Raw genomic sequence first — 23,533 nt, forward strand, 5'->3', positions numbered from 1 at the left:
AAAAACTGCGACTGGCCAAAAAGTTAATACCGTAGGCTTAAAGTCCGTGAAATTACCTATCTTTTGAATTACGAGAGTGTGGGTGTGGAAGCTGTTGCAAAAAGATATTAAGGTTTAAAAAATCAATTTTTAACAGTAATTTGCAAAAGCTATGAGAAAAAGTCAAACCAATCTTAGATATATATTGCACATTTTAAAGTGCTTCAAAAGATTTTTCGAATGCATCTAAGAGAGTTGGAATTGATCAAGTTTTTACGCAAATGGGAGCAATTTTATGATTTTTCATATTTTTTTGGACTTCACACTTCAATGCCCGTTTTACCCCACTTCCCTTTGTCATAGAGGGCTCATTCAGTTCATCTCATGACAAACAAACGCTGAAAGTTTCATCCAAATCGGAGTACCTCGATACGACATGTTACACACTGGTGAAAAACTCGCTCTTAATATCTTTTGAAACCGTCCAGTGCCGTGCAATATAGTACAGTGCTGAAATGTGGAACTTTTCACTAGTATCGGAAAGTAAAATTTTTCAATTTTTTTTTTAGTTCTGAACGTTAAATTTACGGAATTGCATAATAGTAGTTTATGCAACAAGTTGCAAAAAAAGGATTTTTTCAACACGAGTCGTACATTTATCCAACGAGGTTCACCGAGTTGGATAAATACGAAGAGTGCTGAAAAAATCAAGTTTTGCAACGAGTTCCATACAACATTTTTTGCAATTCCAAAAAACACAAACTGAGTGAAATTTTATGTCAAATTTTCATGTATTTTGTCAATAAATCGTTTAAATAAAAAAAAATGTTGAAAAGTGTTACTTTTCGAAACAAGTGCTAAAAAGTTCAACTTTTCATTTGAGTGCATTCGCATTCGCATTCGCATTCGCATTCGCATTCGCATTCGCATTCGCATTCGCATGGAGATGGTGATCTTAGCGGGTTGCAGACTGGATTTCGTCATGTATATGTGATGATTGTCCAGCCCAGGTTGCTTAGAAATTGATTAAAAGGAATTAAAACCAATTCTACCAGAACAGGACAGACAGCACCATGAAAGCCATCCATTGCCGGCCGCTCCCATCTCCACCATACACCGGGAGAGGAAAAAGGATGCGGAGCACGGGAAATGTTGATGCTTGACTTACTTAGAAAAAGGTAGCGAAACCGCAGGCTCTTTTTCCCAACCCTATTGTGGAACTCGATCAAATTGACCGTTTGACCAAATTTGATTGAATTTAAACAACAGGGCTGCGTAAGCGTCGCGTGGAGTTGGTAGTTGTGATAGGTGAAGGTCAGGGAGTCGCCCTAAGCAAGCGATACGACCAATGGCATAACAGGGTTTAGATGGTAAGATATTAGTCTCAAGGCAAGCAATCGGATACCACCATCGAGCAAATTCCCGTTTATTTTTGGCAAGAGTTAGTATTTTAGCAGGATTAAAAATTAATTCCCAAGGCAAGCAAACGGATGCTGCTGTCGAGACATTTATAGTTTATTTAAGTTTGTTGTAATTTTAAGTGTTTTAATAAGTGAAATATTACTCTCAATGCAACCAATCGGATGCTGCTGTCGAGACCATTTGTATTTAGTGGATGAGGTTTAAATTGTCTAAAACGTTCTTTCTTAGACAGCCGGCTGTGGAAAGATTGAACCTATTTAACTGTAAAAATGCAATTTCAACTGATTAATTGAAAGATTACTTACGTAGTTCAACTTTTCATTTGAGTGCACACAAAAACTTTTTTTTAGTTCAACAAAACCATCAAGTTGCTTAGGCGACTTTTACCAGTTGGTCGATACAAGTAATGTGAGCAACAATGTCATCATGTTTAGAGAATATTATAGGCACTTAGTAATTTCAGCAGCTGCGGCGTCCTTCCCAACATAAATAAACTTTCCATAAGCCGCTTCGTACCTAGCACCATTGAGAAATTTATAATCAAAATTAGAGTTGTACCGTCAGTGGGGGTGACTTTCAGCTGAATTTCCCATATGCTGCGTACATTTCATCGGCCCAATGTTCCTCTCTTTGACCGAACCGTGTAAAGTACACCTCAATAATTTACAACCAACACCACCACCACCAACCACCACAATGTTGTTGTTACAGGTTGCCGACGTGGCCACCATACTTCCAGGTGTTAAGCTCCGGGGGAACGTGCAACAGGTGTCCAATTGCTTCCACTTCCGGTGCAGTACGTGTGTGAGTCCAACCTTAAGCCCTTTCGGGCAACAACTTTTCGTTCCCATCACTATAAACTGTGTACAGTACAATGTGTAACCCCTTCCCGACCACCGTAGACTAGTGCTAGTTTGAACTTGCGTCACAAGCGTGTACAAAGCGTTACAAAGCAACCCCAGGGCACTGCCAAGTGCAGCGGAAGCCAGCTTCTACCCCGGAGGTCATCCGGGTTGCGGCAGTCGTTTGCATGCATACATGCAACCTGGTGGAGAGTGCAATTGTGAGGTAGATCGTACATGATGGACACTTACCTGAGCTTCGGCGCCGTCCGGTGGCCTCCCAGTAGTGGTCCGAGCCGGTAGAGGTCGCTGCGGGGTTGGATTACGTGCAACGCGTAGTGTGGACGGACAATGGACAAAGTGTTGACAGAGTGCAGTGTTCAAATTCACACGTGGGATAAGGGATGGTTTACGACGGACAATGTGCAGTGATTTGGGGGGTAACATACATAGAGAAAGGGACAGGAAGAAAACATAACACACTCATTACTACATAACACAACAGAGGAAAACTACTTTGGATGCTACGCTAGAGACTGTTTGAAGTACAATGCATATCAATCAAGTCTCAAAAATCGTCATCATTGTAAACACACATTGTACTTCAACAGTCCATCCAAATTCTACAAAGTTCAAAACAACGCCAAACCATCATGCCAATACTTACTTGACGTCTTGCGGTCCTGCGACGTCCGGTTGCTCCGGAAGCCGGAGTCGGGAGATCGCGAAGATCTCGAGGTTCGTTCGTTCATCAGGTCGGTTTCGCTTTCTTCGTCGACATCTGGAACCGGCCCAAGGACATGCACACACGTGGACACGTGAAGGCAAACACACAGAAATACATGCAGAGTAATGATAAACACACAAACGGCGGGTGGTGCAGAACAGAGGTGGGGGGAAGAAACAAAAGATTATGAAAAACAAACTACAACATGCAGAGTAACTTAAACTAGAAGGAAATATATAAAAAAGAAAATGAATAGAACACACACAAAACATATCTACACTACAAAATCACACAAAACTAATATATGCTTAAGAAAAACGTGCATAGCTTAAAACTAATCAAACTTCATTCCCCATCTAGTATGACTTACTATCTTTCCAGAAACCGAACTTCCGCCAGTCGATCGAAAGTAGAACAACCGATAAGTTCTCTGCCACAAGTAAACACCCATAAATTTCATACCAAGTTATTAGTCCTATATTACAAAATGCGTCCACCAGAATGTCTGGCTTTTTAATCTCATTCAGCCAATTCTTGGCCACACAGAAAAGTTCATGCGGCAGCTACTGGAGGCCTACATGACATTAGACTGTAACGAAACTTTTTTTTTTCAAAAAAACACATGAGCTCTGTTCCAGAAACAACTTTGCTAAGAACCGTAAAGAAATTTATCAATTCTTAAGAATTTTGTACATTTTTGAACATCTCCTCTCTGTTTGTTCTGGCTTTGTTGAGAAAAAAAAAATCATAAAATTCTTTAGAAAATTTGGAAAATTGTTAGGATACACAGCCTGAAATGCTCGCAAAAATGACTCATTTCGTTACATCCTAATGCGACATGGTAAGGCTGTGACACAGCAAACGACTGTTTTATGTTCCGGTCGTCAGTCGGGCACTGTGTGTGGGTGAATGTTGTTTTATGATGTTGGGAGAGTTTGGTTGGAAATAAAAATGGCAATATGTGACCAGCTTCTAATAACAAGAGGTGAGTCACTGGTCTTGCTGGCACATACAGAATTGGGTTGCATTCAACAATTTTAGCCCACTTTTCCGCAAAGCATTTTAATTTGTATTTATGTATCAGAATGTGTAAAGGAAACCCATCTTTTTGTAATTTGATTTTTGTAATTTTCATTTTGCTTCCAATTGAAAAATTAATACAATAGCTTTCAAATTGAAAAAAAAGCAAAAAAAAAAAAAACAAAAAACTCAACAGAAAATACTGTTCTACCTTGCTAATAGCAAAAAATACAACATTTTAAAAACCGGTCTTAACGTAATATTCACATTTGAGATCAGTTTTGAGCACCTTTTATCTTTTGATTTCGACCATTTTTATTTTTAGTATTTTTTTTATTTGGCTTAAACTTTGTGGGGACCTTCCCTATGACCAAAGGACAATTTTGTGTTATTGTTTCACCCATACAAGTCTCCATTTTGGCAGCGTGAATATTTGAATATCTGTAACTTTTAAAGGAATTTTCTTATCATTGTCTTCGGCAAGTATTTTTGTTTTTTTTTCAGAAAAAATAGGTACTCGAAAAAAAAGTTGCCGATTTTAATTTACTTTTTCACAAAAACTCAATTTCCCAAAAAACGTATTTTTTATTTTCGAGATGTTTTGATATGAAGTATTGATTAGATAGAAAACAATCGAAATTTTGTTCAAAATTTATTTTTTATCTAATTTTAGGTCAAATTGAATTTGCTATAGAAAAGCACTTGACTGATTTTTTGATAAAGGGCCCCGTTTTCAAATATAGCCACCAAAATTTTGCGAAATATTTGCAGTTTTTCGTTTTAAAAAATAAGAGCATGAGTGAACATTATACATATGGAGCCTAACATTTTAAAAGGGCACACACTTTTGTAAACAATAGTGTATCCCCTTCCAAAAACAATATTTTCATATTTTTTGAATCCAGATGAATATTTCCAAATAGCCAAACATTCAAAATTACGCCTTTTTGAAATGTAAGTCAGGACTAATCATTTTTCCAAATATTGTTTTCGAATAGATCGGAAAATTTCACGAATATTTCATATTTTAACATTGAAAATCGGATCATTATTTGAGATATCGACATTAAAAATGGCGGGTTGTTTGGGTGAGACTTAGAAAACTTCAACTTCCTGTTTCTTTTTCATAAAGCCGTTGTTTCTCAGCAACCAGAAGTCCAATCTTCAATGTCTCCTAGACAATTTTCTGAACTTTTCAAAAAAAATATTTTTAGAAATGGTCACTCATGTTACTATTCATAAAAATCGAAAAGCTGCAAATATTTCGCTAAAATCAATTTTTTGGTGGCTACATCTTGAAAACGGAGCCATTCATCAAAAAATCTGCAAAGTAGTTTTCGATTGCAAATTTAATTTTACAATTAAAAAAATTGGTCAAATGTTGTTTGTATAAAATTCCGATTTTTACCAAAAATCACTATTTTTTTCAAAAAAATCATAACTTGGCGGCAGATATTTTAATCATGCTCAAAGGTTGCGGGTTTTTTCCCCTTAAACATATAAAAAAATCTTGAAAATAAAAAAAATGCGTATTTTGGAAAATTGAGTTTTTGTGAAAAAAATTTAATTGAAAAATCGGCAATTTTTTTGCATGTAGTACCTATTTTTTTCTCAATAGTCCTCAACAATACCTACAACTTTGCCGAAGACACCAAATTGATCAAAAAATTCACTCAAAAGTTACAGCTGTTTGAATATTTACATACCATTTTTGTATGGACAGCTGCCAAAATTGTATGGAGACTTGTATGGGTGAACCAATGACACGAAATAGCTTTTTTGGTCATAGGGAAGGACTCCACAAAGTTTGATCCAACTCAAAAAATACAAATAAAATCCATTTCCAGTTTTGATACAGAATTGCTCAGCTGGATTACTACTTGTTTGCTGTGTTTGGCGATTTGACAAAATTTAAAAGCATTAATCGATGACAAGGCTTGAATGCAAAAAAAACTGTTATTCTGATCTCTGTATTTATATGGATCCAAGATAATAGAGAAGGATAATTCCATTAAGTATGACCGACTTCAAATAAACACATCTGCACAAAAGCCAATATAAAATATAGTCACAGCCATAGTTCAATTTCATAACATAATTATTTCACATAATAGCTGCAAATCCAACCAAGTTGATGATGGAATATGATTCTAATTAATTGAATAGAGTCTGCGAGTTCATTTGCAATCAGGAGAGAGCAGAGCTCAATTCAACAGAATCTAAACAATAGTCTGTGATGTCTGTGAACTCGCGGAATTCGATCCATCTGTACATCGCAAACAGGCAACCGTCAACATTGTTGCATCCAATCAGGGCACTATGCACAAGTTCGTTTGAAAGCTAAGAAGATTGCCATCAGCTTGTATAGAGCGGTACCATGAAGCCAGTAGCACACGCCTAATATGGGCAGGTTTGTTTGGCGGTCTAACCGATCATGTGGTAATCCTGCGGAGATTTCTAACAGGATTGAAGAGTTGCTAATCGAAGATTAAATTTGAATTTGAAAAGAATTTGAAACATTTATTTAACACTTTTGTAAAGACAATACCCTTTACCGTTCAGACATTCAACTAAGGCTTTACCGAGCCACCTGCAGGCCCAAGTTATAATTAATCTCCAATTTCGTACTAATTGTGCTCCGAGGGTGAAATTCGATGACAGATAATTCCATGGGCCCGAGAGATTAGCTCCGAGCAATTACAGAGCAGAGCAGCGGGCTGTGCTTGATGTGGGTGTGACTAGCCGCCCCAAAGTGGTCCTAAACTTTCACTTCCCCTCCAAAAGAAATATTTGGAAAGGGAATTCCCCCCATCGGCTTCACCGTGAGAAAAGGTGAAACGACGAAAATGGAATCTGAAGCACTTTCCCAATTTGCCACTCGAAAGAACTCATACCTTTCGTCCCATGAAGTTCATGTTGGCATCGATTGAAGCAGCAAAAGCAAGGTGGAAAAGTGTGGGGGTGAGGGGGTCTCATTCTTCAAAGCTTGCACAGCTTTCTGAGCGAGAGAGAGGCCTCATAAATAATGCATTCCGGAAATTAAAAACACTGTTCTTGAAGCGTCTTTCGACTTGAAAGTTTCTGTTTGGGAAAACAGCATGGTACTCGCCACCTTCTCTCTGGGGCAGTTGGTTGTTTATTTACGAAACAGAATGAAAGTGAGCAACCCAGAGCTGTAAACAAGGACCAATATCGTTTCAGTTTGAGTAGGGGAGTGTAAAGCTACTTGGTAGAAAAAGTGCATACACGAGTGACAAAACGGCATCTGGATAAATTCCTTTTAGCCAGTTGTCGCAATTGCAGGGTGTGGCAAAAAAACGACCTGTTCGGAATTACATTTCATTTGAAAAGTATCAACATTGCATGGAGTTTTTACGGTTTTGTGAATATCTCAGAATTAAAATGGTAGAGACGGAAGTAAAACTCCCCAGTAGCCACTAACAGCTCTGTATGACATGAAGTGAATAAATTACCTCTCGGAAGTATTTGGTCAGTTTAATCATTTTTCCGGAGTGTAAGGTCTTTTCAGCAAAACGAAAAATTGCTCCATAAATATATCGCAAAATAAAGCTCATGGTCCAGAATCTATCCAGAGGCGAAGTTGATTTACGTTCTGCCATCGATGACGTCACATAAAATATATTCAATAGAGTCGAACAACGCCAGGTATAGATCGCTTCGTGGAAGAAACCCCCATTTCGCAACGACGCAGACAAGCAGGGATAAATAACTGCGTTCAAAATGGCAGCTCATAAATCTAGCGTCGGGTTTATCTGACGTCGATAGACGGTCGGGTCAATTGAACTGCTCCCGTGGTAACGCTCCTCCTGATGATCAGCGCCAGTTGGGTGACCTTTGGTGAGTATAATGCCACACGCCAGAGTTGCGGTGTTGGAATTAATGTGATGGATTGCACACCAATGCATCTTGGGACGCAAACTCAAATCAACTTGGCATTTGATAGATACTAACAAATTGTTGCATGTCAAACCATAGATAAAATATGGACAGTAATTACACAGCGTAACAAAATATTTTTTTTATTTTTTGGCAGCACGAAAAAAAATGCTCCTCTAGGGTTCGGCTTCCCGAACAAAATGCAACCTGGCGCATATTTTTATTGTTATCCTAACTCGAGATATTCAATGCAGAAGTTTTGCATATGAATCACCCCCCGTCGGAAAATATTTTTTATTTTGTTTTCTCTGTAACTTCTGATCAATTAGGTCTTTTTGGACGCTTCCGGTGTCATTCGACGGTAAATTGTTAGAAAAACTCAAGATTTGGTCCCATTGGCCGGTTCCCGTAACCGGTTCCGGAGGAAATCCGGAATATTGGCCAAAACTGTGCAAAAACTTCAAAATTTTGAAGTTTTTTGCTCTTAATGCGAAGTGAACGCACTATAGCATAAAACAATCTATACAAACTAAAAAAATGTTGGTCCCAGCATGTTTGAAGGTGTTTAATTGAAAAGGTGGCCATTGAGAACCGGTTCCGGTCAATCCGGATCCGGAAACTCCGGAAAAAAATAAGCAATATTTTCACAATTCCAATGTGTCAGACAGATATAAATAAAAGTGTTGTTGAAGCATTCTTTGCTACTTCATATTCATATGACCACAAAAACATGGCCAAGTGGCCAACGGGAACCTGCTCTGAATGTTCCGGATCAGGGAACCTGTGGAAATTATATTTTTTTTCATTAATTTTATGAAGCAGTTTTTATTAAGACATTTTCAATGTATCTGGAAAAATCTGAATTGATTCAAAATCAAAATCAGAAATGTGGCCAAGTGGCCAACGGTAACCCGTTCTGAATGTTCCGGATCATGGAACCAGTGGACACTTGACTTTTTTTTTAAATTTTAAAGGCAGTTTTTTATTAAGAAATTTTCAAGGTTTCTGGAAAAAATATGAATTAATCCGAAATCAGAATCAGAAATGTGGCCAAGTGGCCAACGGGAACCCGTTCTGAATATTCCGGATCGGGGAACCAGTGGTCACTTGAAATGTGCATTAATTTAAAATAGCGTCTAGTTTTCTAGAAAAATCAGAATTAATTAAAATCAGAATCATAAATACGGCCAGGTAACCAACAGGAACCCGTTTTATATGTTCTGGATTAGGGAACCAGTGAACATTTGAAGTTTTTATCAAGTTTTCAAAAAACATATTTAGATTAATGAAATTTAAAAATTCCTGTAAAAATTAAGAACATATTCGATATCAGAATTAGAAATATTGCCAAGTGGCCTACGGGAACTCGTTCTGAATGTTTCGGATCATGTTACCAGAGAAAACTTGAATTTTTAATTAATTTTAAAAATGCATATTTTAATTAATGAAATTTTTAAATCCCTGGAAAAATCTGAATGTATTTAAAATAAGAAAAAAAAATGTTGCCAAGTGGCCGACTGTTCCGGATCAGGGAGCCAGTGGTCACTTGGCATATTTTAATAAGGAAATTTTCTAGATTTCTAGAAAAATCTGAATTTATTTGAAATCAGAATTCAAAATGTTGTCAAGTGGCCAACGAGAACCTGTTCTGACTTTTTTATTATTTATTTTTTTATTATTTAAAAAAATATATTTATCTTACTGATTTTTTTTTAATTTTTTTGAAAAAATCACAATTTATTTGAAAACAGCATTAGAAATGTTTCCAAGTGGCCAATGGAAACCCATTTTGAAAGTTCCGGATCAGGGAACCAGTAGTCACTTGAAATGTTTATTAATTAAAAAAAGCATATTTTAATTAGGAAATTTTCTAGTTTTCTAGAAATAGCAGAATTAATTCAAAATCAGAATCAGAAATGTGGCCAGGTGACAAACAGGAACCCGTTTTAATTGATCCGGATTAGGGAACAAGTGAATATTTGAAATTTTTATCAAGTTTTCAAAAACATATTATGATTAATGAAATTTTAAAATTCCTGTAAAAATTCAGAATTTATTTAAAATCAGAATTAAATATGTTGCTAAGTGGTCAACTGGAACCCGTTCAGACTGATCCGGATCAGGGAACCAGAAGACACTTGATTTTTTTTTATTAATATTAATAAAGCATATTTCAATAAATGACATTCAATAATTCCACTTAAAATATTTAAAATTTTAAAATTCCTTTAAAAATTCAGAACATATTTGAAATCAGAATTAGGCAAGTAGCCGACGGAATCCGTTTTGAATGATTTGGATCAGGGAACCAGAGGACACTTGAATTTTTTTTATTAACTTTAAAAAAGCATATTTTAATAAATGAAATTTTTAAATTCCTGAAAATTTTTGAATATATTTAAAATTAGACATAAAAATGTTGCCAAGTGGCCAACTGTTCCGGATCAGGGAACCAGTGTTCACTTGACTTTTTTTTATTTTATAAAGCATATTCTAATTATGAAATTTTCTAGATTTCTAGAAAAATCTAAATTTATTTGAAATCAGAATTGAAAATGTTGTCAAGTGGCCAACGAGAACCTGTTCTGACTAGTCACAATTTTTATTATTGAAATAAATATATTTATTTTACTGATTTTTTTTTTTAAATTTTTGGAAAAAAAAAACACAGTTAATTTGAAATCAGAATTAAAAATATTTCCAAGTGGCCAACGGGAACCCATTCTGAATGTTCCGGATTAGGGTACCAGTGGACATGCAGGGTTGTTACGGGAAAGTCGAAAGAAAATCCGCGCCAATTCCGCGCTGACCGAAACCTCAATCCGCGCGAAATTCACGCCATATAAAAAAAATCGCGACAAACATTCAAGAAACATTATTTCCAAAGAAAAAACTAATAAAGAAAGTATTTGATAACAAAATTTAACTCGTTTTATGTTTGAAGGAGTGATAGCAAAAAATCCTTTTAAAAAATACCTAAAGAGTCGTCAAGAAAAGTGTCACCAAAAAATTCTTTTTGCGAATCAGAGGGACACTACAATAATTTTGACCAATATAAACGAAATAGAAAATTATAAACCAATATAAACAAAATTTAAAAATCTATTAAATGAAATTTAACTTCAAAAATATGAGCTCAAAAAAACAAAATCTAAAATTTGAATATAATTGAATTTTAGATTTAGAAATTCTAAAACTTCAAAATCTATGAATTTTAATACAGATTATATTCCATATTCCACACTTAATTTCGAATAATTCCGAAACAAATTGCATTTCCAATATTTGAAATATTTTCTTCCAAAAATTAAAGATTTTAGAAATTTAAGAATTTAAGAATTTAAGAATTTAAGAATTTAAGAATTTAAGAATTTAAGAATTTAAGAATTTAAGAATTTAAGAATTTAAGAATTTAAGAATTTAAGAATTTAAGAATTTAAGAATTTAAGAATTTAAGAATTTAAGAATTTAAGAATTTAAGAATTTAAGAATTTAAGAATTTAAGAATTTAAGAATTTAAGAATTTAAGAATTTAAGAATTTAAGAATTTAAGAATTTAAGAATTTAAGAATTTAAGAATTTAAGAATTTAAGAATTTAAGAATTTAACAATTTAAGAATTTAAGAATTTAAGAATTTAAGAATTTAAGAATTTAAGAATTTAAGAATTTAAGAATTTAAGAATTTAAGAATTTAAGAATTTAAGAATTTAAGAATTTAAGAATTTAAGAATTTAAGAATTTAAGAATTTAAGAATTTAAGAATTTAAGAATTTAAGAATTTAAGAATTTAAGAATTTAAGAATTTAAGAATTTAAGAATTTAAGAATTTAAGAATTTAAGAATTTAAGAATTTAAGAATTTAAGAATTTAAGAATTTAAGAATTTAAGAATTTAAGAATTTAAGAATTTAAGAATTTAAGAATTTAAGAATTTAAGAATTTAAGAATTTAAGAATTTAAGAATTTAAGAATTTAAGAATTTAAGAATTTAAGAATTTAAGAATTTAAGAATTTAAGAATTTAAGAATTTAAGAATTTAAGAATTTAAGAATTTAAGAATTTAAGAATTTAAGAATTTAAGAATTTAAGAATTTAAGAATTTAAGAATTTAAGAATTTAAGAATTTAAGAATTTAAGAATTTAAGAATTTAAGAATTTAAGAATTTAAGAATTTAAGAATTTAAGAATTTAAGAATTTAAGAATTTAAGAATTTAAGAATTTAAGAATTTAAGAATTTAAGAATTTAAGAATTTAAGAATTTAAGAATTTAAGAATTTAAGAATTTAAGAATTTAAGAATTTAAGAATTTAAGAATTTAAGAATTTAAGAATTTAAGAATTTAAGAATTTAAGAATTTAAGAATTTAAGAATTTAAGAATTTAACAATTTAAGAATTTAAGAATTTAAGAATTTAAGAATTTAAGAATTTAAGAATTTAACAATTTAACAATTTAAGAATTTAAGAATTTTAAAATCTAAGAATTTAAGAATTTAAGAATTTAAGAATTTAAGAATTTAAGAATTTAAGAATTTAAGAATTTAAGAATTTAAGAATTTAAGAATTTAAGAATTTAAGAATTTAAGAATTTAAGAATTTAAGAATTTAAGAATTTAAGAATTTAAGAATTTAAGAATTTAACAATTTAAGAATTTAAGAATTTTAAAATCTAAGAATTTATTTTTTTTGCGATTTTTGAGATTTTTGTTTTTTTTTGTTTGCAAAATTGTTTTAAATTTTATATTTTTTAGTTTTCAAATAGTGATTTTTTTTTCAATTTTGATTTTTTTTAATTTGAATTTTTCTATAAATTTTGAATTTTTGATTTTTAAGTTTTTTGGAGATTTTTAAAATTCTGTATTTAGATATAATCCAATTTTAATTACAATTTTAGAAATTCGAAAAAAAATACATCTGAATTTAAAAAAAAAATTGTTCAGAAAAACTATTAAAATATAAAAAAAAGTTTCGAATTGATGAAATTTGAATTTTGAATAATGGAGCATTAATTTTTGAATGTTCTGATCTTTTTATTTTTCGCCAAAAATGTTTAAATTTGAAAAAAAAAAACATTACTCAAAACTCAAAATAAATTACATATTCAGAGGCGGACATATTAAGAAATGAGTTAAGTGTAGCACTAATTTTATTTGATAATTTAAAAAATAATCTCTACATAATCTTCATCTTAATTTTTCGACGGTTCGTATTAAGAAAATACAAACATTTTCAGAAAAAGAAAAAAACTATTAATGAGAAATTTACATTGCAATCAATGGAAAAAAACAAATTCTCGTAATTCTTGATAATATTTTTCTTAATAACTTAAAAGTAATTCTATATATTAAATTAATAAACATTGGAACAGGATCTCGTTGGCTACTTGGCAACATTTTTAATTCTGATTTCGAATATGTTCTGAATTTTAACAGGAATTTTACAATTTCATTAATCAAAATATGTTTTTTGAAAACTTGATAGTAATTTCAGATGTTCACTGGTTCCCTAATCCAGAAGATTCAAAACGGGTTCCTGTTGGTCACCTGGCCACATTTCTGATTCTGATTTCAAATAAATTGTGATTTTTTTTCCAAAAATTAATAAAAAAAATCAGTATTTTTTTTAAATTAATATAAATTGTGACCTGTCAGAACAGGTTCTCGTTGGCCACTTGACATTATTTATATTCCTAATTTTAAATAAATTCAGATTTTCCAGCAAATTAAAAAAATTAAAATATGCTTTATTAAAATTAATAAAAAAATCAAATGTTCTGGGACTGGTTCCCTAATCCAGAACATTTCATACGGATTTTTGTTGGTCACCTGGCCACATTTCTGATTCTTATTTTGAATTAATTCTGCTATTTCTAGAAAACTAGAAAATTTCCTAATTAAAATATGCTTTTTCTAAAATCAATAAACATTTCAAGTGACACTTGGAAAACATTTCTAATTCTGTTTTCAAATAAATTGTGATTTTTTCCAAAAAAATAAAAAAAACAGTAAAATAAATATATTTTTTTAAATAATAAAAAAAAAAAAAATAATAAAAAAGTCAGAACAGGTTCTCGTTGGCCACTTGACAACATTTTGAATTCTGATTTCAAATAAATTCAGATTTTTCTAGAAATCTAGAAAATTTCCTTATTAAAATATGCCAAGTGACCACTGGCTCCCTGATCCGGAACAGTCGGCCACTTGGCAACATTTTTTTTTCTTATTTTAAATACATTCAGATTTTTCCAGGGATTTAAAAATTTCATTAATTAAAATATGCATTTTTAAAATTAATTAAAAATTCAAGTTTCCTCTGGTAACATGATCCGAAACATTCAGAACGAGTTCCCGTAGGCCACTTTGCAATATTTCTAATTCTGATATCGAATATGTTCTTAATTTTTACAGGAATTTTTAAATTTCATTAATCTAAATATGTTTTTTGAAAACTTGATAAAAACTTCAAATGTTCACTGGTTCCCTAATCCAGAACATATAAAACGGGTTCCTGTTGGTTACCTGGCCGTATTTATGATTCTGATTTTAATTAATTCTGATTTTTCTAGAAAACTAGACGCTATTTTAAATTAATGCACATTTCAAGTGACCACTGGTTCCCCGATCCGGAATATTCAGAACGGGTTCCCGTTGGCCACTTGGCCACATTTCTGATTCTGATTTCGGATTAATTCATATTTTTTCCAGAAACCTTGAAAATTTCTTAATAAAAAACTGCCTTTAAAATTTAAAAAAAAAGTCAAGTGTCCACTGGTTCCATGATCCGGAACATTCAGAACGGGTTACCGTTGGCCACTTGGCCACATTTCTGATTTTGATTTTGAATCAATTCAGATTTTTCCAGATACATTGAAAATGTCTTAATAAAAACTGCTTCATAAAATTAATGAAAAAAAATATAATTTCCACAGGTTCCCTGATCCGGAACATTCAGAGCAGGTTCCCGTTGGCCACTTGGCCATGTTTTTGTGGTCATATGAATATGAAGTAGCAAAGAATGCTTCAACAACACTTTTATTTATATCTGTCTGACACATTGGAATTGTGAAAATATTGCTTATTTTTTTCCGGAGTTTCCGGATCCGGATTGACCGGAACCGGTTCTCAATGGCCACCTTTTCAATTAAACACCTTCAAACATGCTGGGACCAACATTTTTTTAGTTTGTATAGATTGTTTTATGCTATAGTGCGTTCACTTCGCATTAAGAGCAAAAAACTTCAAAATTTTGAAGTTTTTGCACAGTTTTGGCCAATATTCCGGATTTCCTCCGGAACCGGTTACGGGAACCGGCCAATGGGACCAAATCTTGAGTTTTTCTAACAATTTACCGTCGAATGACACCGGAAGCGTCCAAAAAGACCTAATTGATCAGAAGTTACAGAGAAAACAAAATAAAAAATATTTTCCGACGGGGGGTGATTCATATGCAAAACTTCTGCATTGAATATCTCGAGTTAGGATAACAATAAAAATATGCGCCAGGTTGCATTTTGTTCGGGAAGCCGAACCCTAGAGGAGCATTTTTTTTCGTGCTGCCAAAAAATAAAAAAAATATTTTGTTACGCTGTGTTATACATTGGAAACATGTACAAAGATTTCGTTAACATCACTATAAATAGTATGTAAGTACATTAAATATTTACGGCACCGTAATCTGGGTCGAATCGAGACTTCAGTCTGAATAGGGACAGCAGTTTTTAGAGCACGTAAAGCTTTTAAATTTGGAAATGGATGTACACATTTTGTTAGTTTGAGTCTGTTCTAACCGAAACCAACCAGAAAAATCAAAATATTGTGCTCCAACATGGTTAAAACTGCTGTCCCAATTCGCCCCATGTGTCCCAATTGACCCCAGTTTACGGTACTCCTGAAGGTGTTAATTTCCATGTTGCTGAATTTGAGCAATTCTCCATGAAAAACAGTCAGTTTTTAATAAATTTTCTGATCAATTTGATGTCTTCGGCAAAGTTGAAGGTATTGTTGGGAACTTTTCCGAAAAAATAGGTACACGGAAAAATTTGTTTGCCGATTTTTTAATAAACTTTTGTACACAAAAACTAAATTATTTAAAATCCGTATTTTTTATCATCGAGATTTTTGTAAATGTACGATGACAAAGAACAAATCCTGTTATTTTGGCAGCTGTCTAAAGTTGAGGTACGTTTTTGGCCAAAAATGACCTCTCGAAAAATCATTTTTTTAATAGTTTTTTTTAATTGCTCGCAAAATAACCCAAATGTCTGAAAATATCTACTTCAAACATTGTAGCATGTCAATACGATTCCCTCAAACAAGATACACTGTTGGATGACTTGTTTTTACCATATCGTTGTATTTGAGCATCATTTTAGTTTCATTTGACCCAATGTCAACCCCCCATTTAAGCTAGTGCTCATCAAAATCCACCATATTTTGGGAAAATGTCAGTAAACAATCTGAAAACAAATCTACGTTGAAAGATTTTCGATGTTATTTAAACTGTTTTTGTTATTGGGAAATAACGAGAGGTGTATCGTTATTTGACCCAAAGTCACCCACACTGACGGTACTTTTCAATTGTAAATTTAATTTTACATAAAAATGGGTCAAAAAAATTGTTTGCATAAATATTAGATTTATTTTCCAAAGATCGCTATTTTTCAATAATTCATAACTCGGCGGCAGAAATTTTGCCACACTTCCCTATAACTCAAAAGTTTTGGATTTTTGTCACATTTAAAAAAAATCAAGAAAATAAAAAATACGGATTTTTGAAAAAAGAGTTAAAAAAGTTAATTGAAAAATTGGACACCAAATTGATCAGAAAATTCATTCAAAAAATACAGAATTTCAAATTTTTACGTACCATTTTCGTATGGACAGTTGCCAAAAATTTATGGAGACTTTTATGGGTGAACCAAAGACACAAAATAGCTTATTTGGTCATAAGGAAGACCCCAACAAAGTTCGAGCCAATTAAAAAAAATTACAAATAAACTCCATTTCCGGTTTTGATAGAGAATTGGTCATTTATATCTGAGTCATCAAACTTATTGCAATAAACATAATTGGAAAAACGAGGCACCAAATTGAGTTTTTTATAAAACCATTTCAAAGTATCATGTGTTAAATAAAAAAATAATTTGAAAAAGTGAAAAAATAGTTCTAACCTCAATTTTATCTTTTTTGGGTAATTCTCCGCCAACTCACACAGCAGTTGCCCCGACCCCTCTTCGATTTGCGTGAAACTTTGTCCTAAGGGGTAACTTTTGTCCCTGATCACGAATCCGAGGTCCGTTTTTTGATATCTCGTGACGGAGGGGTGGTACGACCCCTTCCATTTTTGAACATGCGAAAAAAGAGGTGTTTTTCAATAATTTGCAGCCTGAAACGGTGATGAGATAGAAATTTGGTGTCAAAGGGACTTTTATGTAAAATTAGACGCCCGATTTGATGGCGTACTCAGAATTCCGAAAAAACGTATTTTTCATCGAAAAAAACACTAAAAAAGTTTTAAAAATTCTCCCATTTTTCGTTACTCGACTGTAAAAAATTTTGGAACATGTCATTTTATGGGAAATTTAATGTACTTTTCGAATCTACATTGTCCCAGAAGGGTCATTTTTTCATTTAGAACAAAATTTTTCATTTTAAAATTTCGTGTTTTTTCTAACTTTGCAGGGTTATTTTATAGAGTGTAACAATGTTCTACAAAGTTGTAGAACAGACAATTACAAAAATTTTGATATATAGACATAAGGGGTTTGCTTATAAACATCACGAGTTATCGCGATTTTACGAAAAAAAGTTTTGAAAAAGTTGGTCGTCATCGATCATGGCCGTTCATGGTCACCCGCGACAGACACGGACGACGAAACAAAGAGAAACGCAAAAAGTAACTTTTTCAAAACTTTTTTTCGTAAAATCGCGATAACTCGTGATGTTTATAAGCAAACCCCTTATGTCTATATATCAAAATTTTTGTAATTGTCTGCTCTACAACTTTGTAGAACATTGTTACACTCTAAAAAATAACCCTGCAAAGTTAGAAAAAACACGAAATTTTAAAATGAAAAATTTTGTTCTAAATGAAAAAATGACCATTCTGGGACAATGTAGATTCGAAAAGTACATTAAATTTCCCATAAAATGACATGTTCCAAAATTTTTTACAGTCGAGTAACGGAAAATGGGAGAATTTTTTAAACTTTTTTAGTGTTTTTTTCGATGAAAAATACGTTTTTTCGGAATTCTGAGTACGCCATCAAATCGGGCGTCTAATTTTACATAAAAGTCCCTTTGACACCAAATTTCTATCTCATCACCGTTTCAGGCTGCAAATTATTGAAAAACACCTCTTTTTTCGCATGTTCAAAAATGGAAGGGGTCGTACCGCCCCTCCGTCACGAGATATCAAAAAACGGACCTCGGATTCGTGATCAGGGACAAAAGTTACCCCTTAGGACAAAGTTTCACGCAAATCGAAGAGGGGTCGGGGCAACTTTTCCCGATTTCGTGTGAGTTGGTAGAGAATTACCCTTTTGTAAAATTATATCTAAATATTTGCTGCTTAATGACATTAAGGGCTGTTGAAATCATTTTTCAAAGTTTATGACGAAATTATGGATTTAAATTGTGACAAGAATACCTTAATGTCGAAATTCTTATTTTTTTCTAAAAATATTGTTAAATTTTGGGTGTATTTATTAATTTTTTTGTACCTTGAAAATGTTCAATTTAGTAATTCAGTAGAAATATGTTTAACTGAGATTTAAAAAAAGATGTTCATTTATACCAATAACTGAATTTTTTTTTCAAATATCTGCGAACATTCTTTAAAATTTTCCTATCTTGACTTTGAAATTCAGGCAAAGGTTGCTAGGACATGCTCTTTTGCAACTTTTGCTCAAATTTCAAATTCAACAATTGAAGTTGAAAGAAACTCAAACTTTCAATAGTTTTCCATTCGTCCTTAATTTTTCAACTGAAGATATCTCGATAACACTTCAGTTCAATTTTAATTTCAATTCTTTGCAATGTTATGTGACAGCAACAAATTGATTGATTTTAAATTTGAAAACATATATTCAGAACAATATAAAAAAACAACAAATTTAAGTACTTTTACCTGAAATTAACCCTCAAATGACTATAACTAGAAAACAGTGCACTTTATCAAACAAGTTATAAATTGTAATTAGATTGCAAATTTGATTTGGTTTCTTGAAATAAGTTTGATGAAATTATGTATTAACATTTTAAAGATTTTTAAAAAAATCTTTACATGCTGTTTTTTTTTGTTTGGAAAACTGAATCCAAAAAAGTGTAATTCTATTTGAAACATGTGCTGAAAAAATACACTTTTCAGCACTAAAATTTGTGATTTAACTAAATTATTAGCACAATCATTTTTGGTGATGCGACGCAGGCTATTTTCTCACTAGCACACAAGCAAAATAAGTACAGTCCAGACTCGATTATCCGAAGGGCTTGGTAAAATGGGACTTGGATAATCGAAACACAAATTATTATTGTTTAGTTGCTTTACTTTTGATTGCCGAGCTCAAGCATGTCCCCCCCAACTACACGGAGAAAAAAGAGTTCCCAAAATCGTGAACAAGCGTTCACGAAAATGGGAACTACGAACAAAGTGTTCAAATCCCATGGTACGATTTCCAAAAACGTACCATGTAATTTGAACACTTTGTTCGTGGTTCCCATTTTCATGAACGCTTGTTCACGATTTTGGGAACTCTTTTTTCTCCGTGTACGCAAAAGTGATTTAGACTTTTAAAATCAAAGATGGCGGCCAACATTCCTTTGATGAAACATAAAAAAATGCATTAAAAAAATGCATATGTATAATTTATAGGCCATCAACTATTGAAATTTGACGAAAATGGGATCGCAGAACTCAAATTTTACGTTAAATGTAAGGCCGTTGCAAATATTTTTCATTATTTTATTTGCGTGAAGTATATGAGCAGTTCTCTCAGATTTCGGTCATTCGATTATTTTTTGTATTTTTTAATCCGACTGAAACTTTTTTGGTGCCTTCAATATGTAAAAAATCTTTGACCGAGTTATGATTTTTTTAATCAAAACTGATTAAAAAAAACTGGAAATATTGTGTAGTCCTACAACTTTGCCGAAGACACCAAATCGATCAAAAAATTCCTTCAAAAACTACAGATTGTTGAATATTCATACATCATTTTTGTTTGGACAGCTGCCAAATTTGTATGGACAAACTAATGATACAAAATGGCTTCTTTGGGCATACCGAAGGCACCAAAAATGTTTCAGACGGATTTAAAAGACAGAACTTAAAATTCTAAAAAAAGACCGATTTCGTAGATAATGGCTCATATAAGCTATTTTTTTCCAAATTAATTCAATAGTCATTTTTAACCCTTCGTTGCTGTACTAAGTGTTTATTTTAGGACCCAAGGATCACATTGTGTTGATATTGTGTTGACCTGTTGTTTACATTTAATGAATGCTTCCCGTTATTCTTACCTGGCAGATGCGACGATTTGTTGAAGTCGGTATCGCTGGGTCGTCTCATTCTGCCCAATGTGCTCGATGTGTCCGAAGAATCGTCTGACGTCACAACAAAACAGCAGCCACAACAGCAATAAAAACGTCACGCACACGATGGTGATGATGATAAATGAGTGCCAATTGAGTGCGCAAAATTTCGATAGCAGCAGCAACAGCAGCAGCGTCAACAGGTGAGATAAAGGTGATGGAAGTGTGAAAAATGTGCATGAAATAAAAAAGGGGAGAAGAAAAACAAACAAGCGAAAAAATAAGATTAGTATCAAACAGTAAACAAGGGGGGTAAAAATTAAAGCAAAACAAAGAGTCACACACAGGACTTGACGCGTGGATTCATCAGAACGATGTCCCGCCTTATGTCGAACCATTACTCGTCCAAGGCTCATCTGTACCGTATCAACATGAGTGATACGAACCTTTGCGACTGTGGGCAGGGTTATCAGGACATCGACCATCTCGTATGGGCGTGTCCAGATCACCAGGCTCACAGAATTAAGTTGAAAGATACCCTCAGGGCCCGAGGAAGACCACCAGAAATCCCGATGCGAGACGCGTTATCTCAGCTAGACCTTGATGTTCTCTATCCTATCTATCAGTTCCTCTCAGATTCCAAAATATCTATTTAGTTTTCTTCCAGTTAGTTTCTCTTCAGTTAGTTTTCCTCTATTTAGTATAACTCGCCTTCACACAAAGCCGTCGTTTCTGGTTTGCACCGGAAGCAAAGCAAGATCGCCCCAGCAGCTGGACACCGAGTTGCGGCTGAGGACAACACGCAAAGGCCAGAAGAGCCAACCAAGACCCCTACACAATCCCCCTTCCCTTCCCACGCCTTGTCTTTAACATCAATCCCTTCCCTACTAACCCCGAGTAGGCCGCGGGTAATCGGCTCCCCTCCCACTAACATTTACACACAAGATCCTCTGTAATTATTAAGTTTTTTGTAATTACAAAAGCCGACTCGGTCCTAACCAGGTCCCAGTACCGAAAAGGACCTAATAAAAATAATTTTATGAAAAAAAAAAAAAAAGAGTCACACACAGAGAGCAAGGGTTAAATCGGTTCGACAAACTTTCAAACAAACAAGACCAAAATTTGTCAATGGCAAATCAAATACAAACTTCGTTTTTTTTTTGCGGATCTCTCTCAAAAGTTCAACTGCTCGGGATTTACGTAAACAACCGACCGCTGGTGTCTGTCCATTCCCTGTCACCATGACCAATATATTGCGCCGGCACACATTTGAACCGGTCAAGATTTGTGTGTTACGAGTACAATTCAACACACAGTGTGGTGGAGGAGAGGTTGTTGGTGCGCGCACATTTTTGGCCGGAATTGTTATGTCAAACGTTTGGCGACTCCAACTTGTCGATTGGCAAGGTAAACAAAATAATCCCCCGTCAAAAGTGGGACTGACAGGTATTTAACACGGATCTTTGGTTCAAATTGTAGATTGTGGATGAAACGAATTCGATTGAATATCTGAGCGGTCATTTGACTTTGTTGATCATATCTGATTATAGATACTGCGATCAGTTTCGACGTGGTTGAACTACTTTGTATCACCAAAACAAAAATAACACTTCTGAAAAGCACTTTTCAGCATCCATTTGAGTGCTGAAAATTTCAAATTAACAGCACTTTTTAACCGTGTTTTAAAGATCATACCGTGACAAAGTGTGGCAATTCTTAAACTTCAAACATCAAAACAGCCGCCACCAACAGTCAAAGACTGCCGCCGAAACTAACTTCTCGTTGAAAGAGCTTTACAACCGTTCAAAAGCTAGTAGCTACTGCTGCTAGACAAGTGCTTTGGCGGCGCTGTTTTTGGCCACGACACTCCGTCCCCGCGGCTTAAGTTCTGTGCGTTAATGAGACCTCAGAGATTGGTCAGTTTATTGCGTTGGTGGGGTGCGAATTACACGATTCGTGTCTCGACCGCAGTTGTACTTTATTAGCTGTTTGACGGGGAGGTCCGTCAACACGTGCTGCGTAATCAATTAAGTTGCCGAAAAAGGTCGATTTCTTTCTGGGAGTGTCAATAAAATATATCACATTTCCCCCTGTGTGCGGAAAACCCAGCGAAACGTTTGATCCGAAGAATTGGTTTCACCTTAGGGCGCAATAAGATACAGGTAGCAGTACAGAAACATTCCTGGAAGCCATTGCCCGGTCAAAGTGTCTTTCCCAGACATGCAGCTTTGTACGTACGATGTGTCGTGTTTATTCAGCAGCCTCTGCTGTCGTTTTGGCATAATATTTGGTCAACAATATTCGACTTCTAGCGTAATCACCGTACGTCAGACGGTTTTCCGGGAACCTGTGACTTCCAGCTTTTGTGTATATTCATGAAAGCTTTTCTTTGAAGGCAAACATTGGCACTGTTGCGGACTTCTGGTTAATTTGGTTGGCGAAGCTTTTTTCTTTTGTTCTAGGTGAGCTTCAATGATATTTTTTTTGTTTATCCATTTGTAAGTGGTTGTTTTTGCTCAACTCTAGTGCTCGCCGAATTCAGAAACACTTAAACTTGAACCGCGTAGAATTTTGTTGCAATAATTCGTTGGCGACAATCAGAAAAAAAAATACCGCGAAACAAGTATTTTAAAATTCATGTCAAAATATCTAAGTATAGCCTATTTTGTCGCTGAAAATAAAAACTTTTTCACAACGGAACTTTTAAAAAAATCAATATATTTTCGGTCGATCCTAGACATACATACATATGCTTTGAAACGCAAAAAAAATGCATTGTTTCAGTTAGCTAGACTTCTATTTAGGTAAATTACAAAATTTACGTTTTTTTAAATGAGCGAGTTGTGGCGCTATAACCACGGCAAATAGTGTCCAGGGCATTTGTGGAAATACAGTGTCCCATCCTCGAGGGTCCCGGAGCACCAAAACTTCTTAGCTGGTGGCTCCCAACGATTTATTGCTCCTACAAACAGGAACGTGAGCGGGGGATCCCCACGTTTCTTCCTCCCCTGTCGATTCAGAAATGTGTTGTTGTTTGAACATTCGTGTTCAAACTCAATCCAATTCAAAGAATCATCTTTGCGGTAAACTTTACCCAGTTGGCCTGGCTGCTTTAAC

At 33.7% G+C, this 23,533-nt stretch overlaps 1 protein-coding gene across 11 annotated transcripts in view; it reads right to left on the bottom strand.

Moving 5' to 3' along the window:
- LOC120415458 (restin homolog) overlaps positions 1-23,533 on the bottom strand; it is a 196,294-nt gene that overhangs the window by 74,735 nt on the left and 98,026 nt on the right. For 7 of the 11 annotated variants that reach the window (XM_039577006.2, XM_039577005.2, XM_039577002.2 and 4 more), the window contains 3 exons: positions 20,405-20,488; positions 2,911-3,024; positions 2,496-2,552 (listed from right to left, as the gene is read on the bottom strand). The exons of 1 other annotated variant lie outside the window; for it this stretch is intronic. In XM_039577006.2, the coding sequence (XP_039432940.1) occupies positions 2,496-2,552; positions 2,911-3,024; positions 20,405-20,488 (255 nt within the window). The remainder of the gene's footprint in view (positions 1-2,495; positions 2,553-2,910; positions 3,025-20,404; positions 20,489-23,533) is intronic. 3 more of the 11 variants (XM_039577007.2, XM_039577010.2, XM_039577003.2) reach the window with 2 other exon arrangements.

Source organism: Culex pipiens, chromosome 2, assembly GCF_016801865.2.
Source record: "Culex pipiens pallens isolate TS chromosome 2, TS_CPP_V2, whole genome shotgun sequence".
Taxonomy (NCBI): Eukaryota; Metazoa; Arthropoda; class Insecta; order Diptera; family Culicidae; genus Culex; species Culex pipiens.